General features: G+C 45.0%; 1 protein-coding gene across 1 annotated transcript in view; it reads left to right on the top strand.

Annotated features, from left to right (window-relative positions):
- The first annotated feature begins 259 nt into the window (after positions 1–259).
- Positions 260–9,740, top strand: part of LOC111152632 (SEC11 homolog A, signal peptidase complex subunit) — a 39,750-nt gene continuing 30,269 nt past the window's right edge. The window contains exon 1 of the mRNA XM_022511167.1: positions 260–439. Within this exon, the coding sequence (XP_022366875.1) occupies positions 389–439 (51 nt within the window). The 5' untranslated portion in view covers positions 260–388. The remainder of the gene's footprint in view (positions 440–9,740) is intronic.

Genomic DNA, 9,740 nt, shown 5'->3' with positions numbered 1-9,740 from the left:
CGTGCGCGAGAGCCCGCCTTCCGGAGGTCGTAGGGCGGCCTCCTGGGGAGCCCGGGCCGCCGCCTCCGGGAGGGGCCGGGGCTAAGCGCGGGAACAGGGCTCTGGTGGGTTCTCGGCAGGCGAGGCTCGGCGTGGGAGCGCCCTCCTGCATCGAGACGAGGCCGGGAGACCCGATTAGAAGAGTCGCGGGTCCCTTTGTCTGCTCTCCGCAGCCACGCGCGGGGCGGGGGAGGGAGGGAAGAAGGGAGCGCCGGTTCCCGCCCCGGAAGCGGAAGTGCGGGCGCCACGGGGTCCCGTCCAGTGCGAGCCCGGCCGGTGCGCCAGCCGTTCCGCCCGCTGGTCACTTAGCGCCCTCTCCGCTGCTCGTGTTCCCCTCGCCGGCCGCGCCATGCTGTCTCTAGACTTTTTGGACGATGTGCGGCGAATGAACAAGCGGCAGGTGAGCTTGGCCGCCCACTGTCTCCCGGGGCTCCCCGTCTCCCTTTGACGCCGCCCCTGCGGAGCCCGGCAGAGACCTCTGCTCGCCTGTGCGAGGGCCCGAGTGGGTCTGACGCCCGGATCATTCCTTGTCTTTGTGGAGCGTGTGGCCAGAGGTCGCTTTGTCCGCCCCCTGGGTTTAGCCTCGAGCTGCGCCCGGGCCTGCCAGGGGCGGAGCGGGAAGCCGGCTCCTCACGTTCCGTTCCTGCTAAGGAGGCAGGAGAGCAAATGGAAACCGCAGGGCGCTTTCTCTGTGGGAGTTGGGGTTGCTTAACATTTGAGACTTGGGAAGGCGGCAAACTCGTGTTTCCTGCAATCGCCGCGACTCCAGATCAGTTCCGGCGACCAGGTTTAGCAGTTCAGGACTATGCTGGCTTTTGGGATGCTCGGGAAGGCGGTGTAGGCCGCCGTTGTGCTGCTTTTAGCCTGTAGCAACCCTTCTAGGACAGCTGGGCCCCAGCGGGCTGCCATGCCTTTCCCTGGACCACCTCTGACTTAAGAGTTGGGACGGTAGTGACACTTGTCCTTGAGACCGCTTCGCAGGCAGGTGGCAGCCCTCAGAATCCTCTGGTTTACTGCCCAGTATTAATGGCACCGGGATCTTGAAATTCAGATCTTCTGATTTTGTCCTTAAACCTTCCTTACTCCATCTTGAACTAATAGACCGTGTGCCAGATGGTACTGGAACACGGCTGCAGTTGTTCAGTCCTTAGAAAAGGTTCTTCTTCTGCTCGCAGAGCCTGGTTTTGCTCGCCTTGGACCTTTTTGTAGTATTTCACTGTTAAGAATTTAACATGTCACTATTGAAGATGTTTCTCTTGGACTTATTTTACACTATTTATAATTACCAGTTAAGGAAATGGATATGCACCTTTCTTTCCCTTTCTCCGCTTCAGACTTCACCTAGCTCAGTGTCCCCTCCTGGACCTGTTTCGTAATTCCTACAGTCATAAGTGATCATTCTTTTCAAATGGCATGAAAGGTTTGTGTCTTTATGGTGACAATTCCATTCTCACTTGTGGCAAAGTGTTTTCTTCATATCTGAATTTCCAGGTGCTACAGACATTTCTCTGAAGAAATTCGTACTTTGGGCCTACTGTTCGTTGTAACATATGCTAGGTACACTGAGAGAGATGAAAAGTTCAATGAGACAACTCTGCCTTCAAGGAGCATAAGTGTGTAGAGAATGACTAAGGCAAATAATAACTATTTTGAGCTCTTGCTATATGTGGAGTGTTTTGTATAACAGCAAGGTAGGTCATATTACTCCCATAATACAGATGAAGAAAACGAGCAACCTCCTGGAGGTCGTTAGGAGGGGATGGGAGGGATTGGATAGCATGGTCGTGGGGCGAGGGAAAGTTTTGAACTGAGGTTTTACCTGTATATGGTATCTGGCAGTGACTGTAGATAACTGAGAGCTAATCAGATGGAAGGAGGGAAACCAGTTTGGTTCCACTCTTCTAAAACTGCTGTCATTTGCATAACTTTTCCATTTGTCTCTAAATAACATCAAATGTTTGATTAAGTTGAGTTGTAATTCTTTTTCTTATCAGGTTCAAGGGGAATGCGTGTGAGTGTGATGAGCTTCATCCGTTTAAAGTGGACCGTTTGATAAGTTTCCACAGTTCTATGCACCCAGCTCACTTAAGATAACAGAACATTTCTGTCACCCGCAAGAGCCCCTGTGCTCCTTTGTAGTTCATCTCTCTAGCACCTGGCAACCACATACTTGCTTTTTGTCAGTGTAGATGACCTTGCATTTTATATACTTAGAATCACAGAGCTTGTGTTCTTTGGAGCTTTGAGTTTTCATTGGTTCTTTAACACCTGACTCAAGACTTTTGGTTATTATATGTAATGCAGGTTTTTTTTGGTCGGCATCACAGTTTCCAAGAGTGAAGTGTTTCACTGTCTTTACTGAATCCTATATGTGGTTGCCATATTAAAGCCCTCCCTCTTACCCTCAAACCTATAGTAGCTCCTCCTTGCTTTGTAGGTAACGGCCCAAACCCTTAGAATGGCATTTGCTGTAAATCCCAGTCATTTACAGGCTGCCATTTCTCACTGTTTCAGTCTTGTCCCAGTTTACTTTTCCTACCTATTTCATGTCACTGTTTCTGTGAACATTGTTGTATTCAAACATCGCATACTCAACTGTCTTGAGAACTCCTCTTGTATTCTTTGTGAGTCTTTATGGACTGTCCTAGGATATAAGGTGAGCTCTACCTTCTACTTGAGCTCCCTTTTAGCACTTGTATACTATCTCATTTGTCTTCTCCCCTTTGGTGTGTGGCTCCTTTACTGAAGTATAGGGTCACTGTTTCCCTGAGGCTTTTCTTAATCCACGAAACCCTGATTGATCAAGTTTGCCTGTTTCCATGGTGCAGATACACCCAACATGGCTGACTTCACACTACTAACGTGACGTCACTGAATCTGGAATTAGGAGGAAAGGGGGTAGCATGCAACTAAAACTTCCACCTTAGAGATAACATAGAAAAAATAACCTCAAGAATATAGATGATGAGAAAATGAAGTAAAATAGCCAGGAACTAATGAATTTAAATTATTTACTATCTTTGTTTTTAATGTAATTTAATTGTACTTATTTTTAATAACACTGCTTAACAACACAGCTTGTAAAACTGAAAATTTGGCAAATTGATTGGTACCCCTTGTAATAAGTTAGTTTTTTGATGCCCATTGAGGTGGCCTTTGTGTCCAGAAAAGCCCGTTAATAGTTATCTTTCATTTTAAAATATAATATTCAGTTTGTAAAAGCTAAATTTTTTTTTTTAAGACTTTATTTATTTATTTGACAGAGGGAGACTCAACAAGAGAAGAAACACAAGCAAGGGGAATGGGAGAGGGAGAAGCAGGCCTCCTGCTGAGCAGGGAGCCTGTCACGGGGCTCAATCCTAGAACCCTTGGATCATGACCTGAGCTGAAGGCAGACACTCAATGACTGAGCCACCCAGGCTCCCCTAAAAATTTTTTTTTAGGATTTTATTTATTTGACAGAGAGCAGGAGCAGGAACACAAGCAGGGGGAGTAGGAGATGGAGAAGCAGGCTTCCCACCAAGCAGGAAGCCCGATGAAGAAAGAAAGAAAAAGAAAGTATAGGAAATTTTAACAGTCAGTTTTAAGGGCCTTTGGATATTTGGGCTAATTTACAAACAAGCATCTTAAAAATACTATAAATTTAAAAATTTCCTTATCCATTATTCAACAAACCACTGCATACTTATATAATATTTATGTGTCTGGGGCTACTTAAGTTTTCTGAAATGGTTCAACTCTGTATAAATAGTAAACTTTCTGATTAAAATAATAATCTGCAACAATTGATTGTATATTTCAAATTGGAACTGCAAATCTGACCTATTACTTTAATGGAGCAAATTCTCTTAAAATTTTGTAAGTACTAAAAAAAAAAAAAAAAAAAATTTTGTAAGTACTTAAAATACTAAATATGCACAGAGTTTTTAACATTAAAATATTAACACTATACATAATTTCCTTTAAGCATTTCTGTTCTTAATTACAAATTTTCCTTGGGTTAAAAGATGTTTACCTGCTAAGAAAATGAGTATGTCATGCCAAATAATTTTTAGGTTGCTTTCACATGTAATTTTTGGGATTGTCTTCTCTGCTTGCTGAGAATTCTTATTTTTTTTTTTTAAGATTTTATTTGACAGAGAGAAATCACAAGTAGGCAGAGAGGCAGGCAGAGAGAGGGAGAAGCAGACTCCCTGCTGAGCAAAGAGCCCAATGCGCGCGGCGGGGGGTGGGGGGGTGGGGGGGGGGCTTGATCCCAGGACCCTGGGATCATGACCTGAGCCGAAGGCAGAGGCTTTAACCCATTGAGCTCCCCAGGCGCCCCTTGCTGAGAATTCTTAATGACCAGAGGATATTGGCCAGGATGTGACTAGATTCATGTTATTTTTTGTTTTGTTTTTTAAAGAGTTTATTTATTTGACAGACAGAGATCACAAGTAGAGAGGCAGGGGTGGGGGCAGGCTTCCCGCTGAGCAGAGAGCCTGATGTGGGGCTCAATGCCAGGACCCTGGGATCATGACCTGAGCCAAAGGCAGAGGCTTTAACCCACTGAGCCACCCAGGTGCCCCCATCCTTTTTAAAAGAGTTTATTTATTTATTTAGATTCATGTTTGAGCCCTGATGAGATGAATCCAACTTTCATGAAATTTGCTTATTAGCTCCTCATATTACTTGATTGAATTTTGCATTTCTTTGGATTTTAATTATCTGTATGTCTTCCTGCCTAAATCTAAAGACCTTAGGACTTAGTGGAATCCTTCATTCTTTTTGTATCTTCTTATCGCTTAGGATTGCTCAACTCCTAGTGGCTGTTGTAATGATACCTGATTGAATTCTAGATAGCTTTGATAACTTTTTTTTTTAATAAATTGGCCCTCCAGTAAAGCACACAGAAACCTAGGAGATTTTTCTTAGTCTTCAACCAAATATGAGTGAGTGTGCAACAAATAGGCGGTATATACAGTGCAGAGGACAGATCTATCCAGATTTTTGAAAACTAATAGTTTTGTTTAGGATCCGAAAAATGTTATTGACAGGGTATCTGCATTCAGTAAGTAACTGTCAAGTTTCAGAGTAGAAATACTAACTTCTGTCTCAACAGACAGGGAAATCCCAGGTAAATTATAAAATGCACTTACCGTCCATGAGCATATTCTCAAGCATCCAAAAACCACTCTTTATCCTGTGTAACTTCAAGTAAAATCTGGAATATAGCCCCATAGTAAGGATTAAGGCATTTATTGGCAATGGTTTCTAGATACTTCATACTTCTTAGTTTTGGGGGGGGTCTTTTGCGTAATATTCCTCTCTGAGGACGCAAAGACAAGCGTGATAGTTCATTCCCACGGCCAAATGGCACAAGCCTACCAGTTACGCAGAAATTGTGGTTTTAACTTTAAAGAGTTGCCTTTTCTGACTTCAGGGAACAAGGTGACATGTGGTATCAAACACAGCTTGTGCACAGAGACAGAAAGCTTTATCCGAAAACCATGGTTTATCGGGTCCGAGTTTAGTCTGGGAAGCAGAACCACTATGACTGTTATGGAATTAAGGATTTGTCCTAGGAATTAGATCTTACACAATGGTGGGAGAAGCTGGCTAAGTAATAGTCTAAAACTGAGAGACGGAGAATCAGAGAAATGTCATTAACCGGCTTTTCTGAAGCACTGTTGTGGGCGGACAAAGGCAAGCCTCCCGCGGCATCTGGGGATGGATTCCATGTCTTGCTGATGGAGTGGGACCGCTCGGAAGGAGACTAGGTGAAGCCTGTGGGTGGCTGCTGCGTCTGCATCAGGCTCTGTCAGTCGGCCAGAAGAGCCGGGCGTGGACAGGAGGGAGCAAGGACAGACCAGATTGCGGTAGGCTCTTGACGTCTGTTGCTCACCACCTCTAACCACAGTGGCCTTCAGCGTAGTCGCAGCTGCTTCCCTTTCACCTTCCAGATCTTGGGCACATTTCCTTTTTTGGCCAACTTTACCCCAGATCCCTACCGGGATCTTAGCCAACCAAGTTAGCAAGGAGCAAAACCGCTGTAGTCTACCTTTGTCAAGTCGGCAACCATATACACCTCTTCTAATTGTATTTAATTTTTCAAATAAAGGTAAAGGCAAAGTTATGCTTCTGTCTAATATGCAGCTGTTCTTTGTTTCTGTAATTGGTCATGTAGTTTTAGATGTATTCTTTCTTCCATTAAGAATTCCGTAATCCGGGGCACCTGAGTGGCTCAGTGGGTTAAAGCCTCTGCCTTCCGCTCAGGTCATGATCGCAGGGTCCTGGGATCGAGCCCCGCATCAGGCTCTCTGCTCAGCCGGGAGCCTGCTTCCCTTCCTCTCTCTGCCTGCCTCTCTGCCTGCTTGTGATCTCTGTCAAATAAAAAAATAAAGAATCTTAAAAAAAAAAAAAAAAAAAGCCTCTCTCCTTTAAAAAAAAAAAAAGAATTCCATAAACCAGGGTGCCTGGGTGGCTCAGTGGGTTAAAGCCTCTGCCTTCAGCTCAGGTTGTGATCCCAGGGTCCTGGGATCGAGCCCCAAATTGGGCTCTCTGCTCCGCAGGGAGCCTGTTTCCCCCTTTCTCTCTATCTGCCTGCCCCTCTGCCTACTTGTGATCTCTGTCAAATAAATAAATAAAATCTTAAAAAAAAAAATTCCATAAACCTTCTGCGCTTAGCAAGAGCTCAAGTGGTCATAGTTTCTTGTTTGGCGGAGTGACCCAAACCTTCATTACTAAAGGGTTAATGTCAAGAGTAGTCCCGCCTGAAATGGATTGTTGTAGTTTTCACTAACTTTTATCACAGGACATGAGAGGACTAAGAGGCCTCAGAGGATTCTGTAGTCCAGTTATACTCACTTCCCTCATTATTTAGAAACAGCCTTATTTTTTTCTGAAAGTCAGCATCAATCACCCTTGCCAGTAAATAACCCGCAGTCTTTGCATTTGGTTCACTGGCATGAGAAGCCCAAAATGGCCAGGTAGTAGTCTTGACTTGCAGTTTAATGGAACCATTGTGTCCCCTGATGCAAGGATATTTCCTTTGGGAATGAAAATTTCTAAGCCAGCATCATCCAAAGTTATAAAAATAAAAAGCAGAATTTTCACTAGCAGATTATCAGGGGTTATAGTGAGAAGGATCGCTCCCATTCTCTCCCTTTAATTCCTTTTTCTTTTAAAAGATTTTATATATTTATCAGAGAGCGAACACAAGCTGGGGGATTGGCAGGCAGAGGGAGAAGTAGGCTCCCTGCTGAGCAAGGAGCCCAGTGTGGGACTCCGTCCCAGGACCCTGAGATGGTGATCTGAGACAAGCAGACAACTAACTGAGCCACCCAGGCGTCCCAGTCACCCTTTAATTCCAGACTCGTGAATTGTACCTGTCGAAGAAATAATCCCATAGGTTCGTTTCTGATTCAGAGCATATACCATATACTGAAAGGCGTTAGACATCATCCCAGCCCCACAAAGTGCTGCTGGTGCTATAACTGTTCTCAAAAGACCATCTGTATCACTCAGAAGGTAGAAACCTTATCAGTAATTGAACAGAGACAAGTTTAATATAAAAAAACTGTTAACTAGTAAAAGATGGTTAACTACTAAAAATGGGTACAAGAGCACTCCTAAGAGGTTCAGGAAATAGCATATCCAGAAAACAACTAATACCCTCTAGGATGAGGGAGTGGAAAGGAATAAGAAAATAACCTCTCTCCAACCCCCCTCCCAAGCCTGAGATTCAGACCCTTTTGGAGAGGGTGTGGGAACATGCATCTACCATGGCAGTGACATTTGCATGGCAGTGAGCTGGAGCTGGTCCATAGCAGTGGCCTGCCGGGAGGCTGAGAAGCTTGCCAGAGATCGTGTGGCCAGCAGCAGGCTGTGATAGTAACTGAAGTGAGCACTGTGAGACCTGCACACAGATGCACTCGCTACTGTGTGAGATAAAACATGGAACTGACAGGATAAGCCCTCTCGTCACCTTGCAGTGGTCCCCCCTATGCCTTTTATTAATAAAACGTAACATCATTGAGCCAGTTGGGAAAGAATCTGGTTAGGTAACACAAGGATGGATTTGGAGCTCCGAGACAGTAAACTGATAACTAGCCTACTGTTCCGCTGTTCTTTCAAGGTAATGGGAGACATAGTAAGACCAGTGAGTTCCACGGCCTGTATGCCTCTAATTTTCCATAAAATGGAAATGGTGAAGTGATAGCACAGACCTTTGGATTGGGGCAGAGCTCTAATTTTCCATAAAATAAGTTTCCTGATCACACACAGTGTTGAATGGAATACCGTGATGGGGAAATAAGGCATTCCATTAGTTCATGGATGGTGGTTTTGACAAATACCAAGGACAAAGAAGACAGATCCATTTCCAGAATATAGTCTAGTAAGGAGAAATTGCTGCCCCTCCCATGATGGAGTTGAACCAGCATCAGGAGTGGTGTCATTGTTGATTTTTTGCAGTTGGCAGACTAGGCACTCATCGTGGCTAGAACCAAGTTGGTTTCGGTGAGTGAAAATCCATGTTGCTAACCTTCAGCTTGGTTGCTACAGACAGCCATTTTGATCATTGTGCAAGACAGGAAGAGCTGGGCGGAGTGGGGGACTGATTTCCAGAGAATAGGGCATTTTATCTACCTAAGTATTAAGATACTGCTCTGCTGACGTCATTCTTTGGTGAACTTTTATATGGAACCCAGCTGTCTTCGCATGCTAAATACCTACTTGGAGAGCTCATTCAACATATCTCTTCCCCAAACTTCTTGTCTCTGGCTTTTCAGTCATATCCCTTCTAAGTCCCTGGCCGTCCAGCCACACTGTTAGTCACTCCTGAATCAGTTAAAGCCACACCTGTGGCCATCTCTCATTCCGGGTAAAATGAATAACTGTTGTATCATTCAAAATTCTGCTGGCTGGAGGGTTTTCCCTTAATTACAGGCCCTGGTGGACAACTCTTGAGTGGGCGTGTAATGCCACAGCTATTTTCAGGTGGTGCTAGATGGTTTATGTAGAACCCAAAGTCTAACTTAGTCAGCTGGCCATAGGGAACTCCCCAGGAGGTGACAGGTATAGGAGGAGAGAGGTGAAGCAATGTAACATGAGCGTGAGTGTGAGTGTCTGAGTCTCTTGCTCATACAGTTTACTTACGTCTTCAGGACCTGCTCAAGCCCAGACTTGTACAGACCACTTCCATTTGATGGTGGAGTGCCGTGTGAATGCCCAGCTTTATGGCTTGGTGTATCTGGCAACATCCAGTTCAAGCCTCGGCGTTCGGGTCACGTGGTAACTTGGTGACCCGTGATCAAATGCACGATCTCTTCTAGAACTCAGTAACAAGCTAGAAGCTATTACTCAAGAGAATGGTTCAGAGCATAGCATAGCTCCGTCCCTAATCCAAAGACCTGTACTGTCATTTCACCTATAGAGAATGGCCAGAGGCTCCCTGTGTGTCACAGATACTTCAGTCACCATGACATCTAGGTCATATGGCCCAAGTGCTAGAATGGCTTTCATGGCAGCTCAGACCTGTTGTGGAGCTCCACGCAAAACTGGCTCAGAATGGGTTTACTGGGTAAGAGACGAGTAGTTCGCCCAAATGAGGTATATGTTGCCTCCCAAATCCAGAGAGGCCCCCTAGGCTTTAAGTTTATTAGTGGTAGCAGGAACCAGATGCAGCAACTTAGCCTTTATCTTCGGAGGGATCTCTTAGC

The sequence above is a fragment of the Enhydra lutris genome, unplaced genomic scaffold (assembly GCF_002288905.1).
Source record: "Enhydra lutris kenyoni isolate GAN:26980312 unplaced genomic scaffold, ASM228890v2 scaffoldscaffold29, whole genome shotgun sequence".
Classification (NCBI taxonomy): domain Eukaryota; kingdom Metazoa; phylum Chordata; class Mammalia; order Carnivora; family Mustelidae; genus Enhydra; species Enhydra lutris.
Note: the sequence above shows the minus strand (reverse complement) of the source record. Positions and strands in the feature narration are given on the sequence as shown.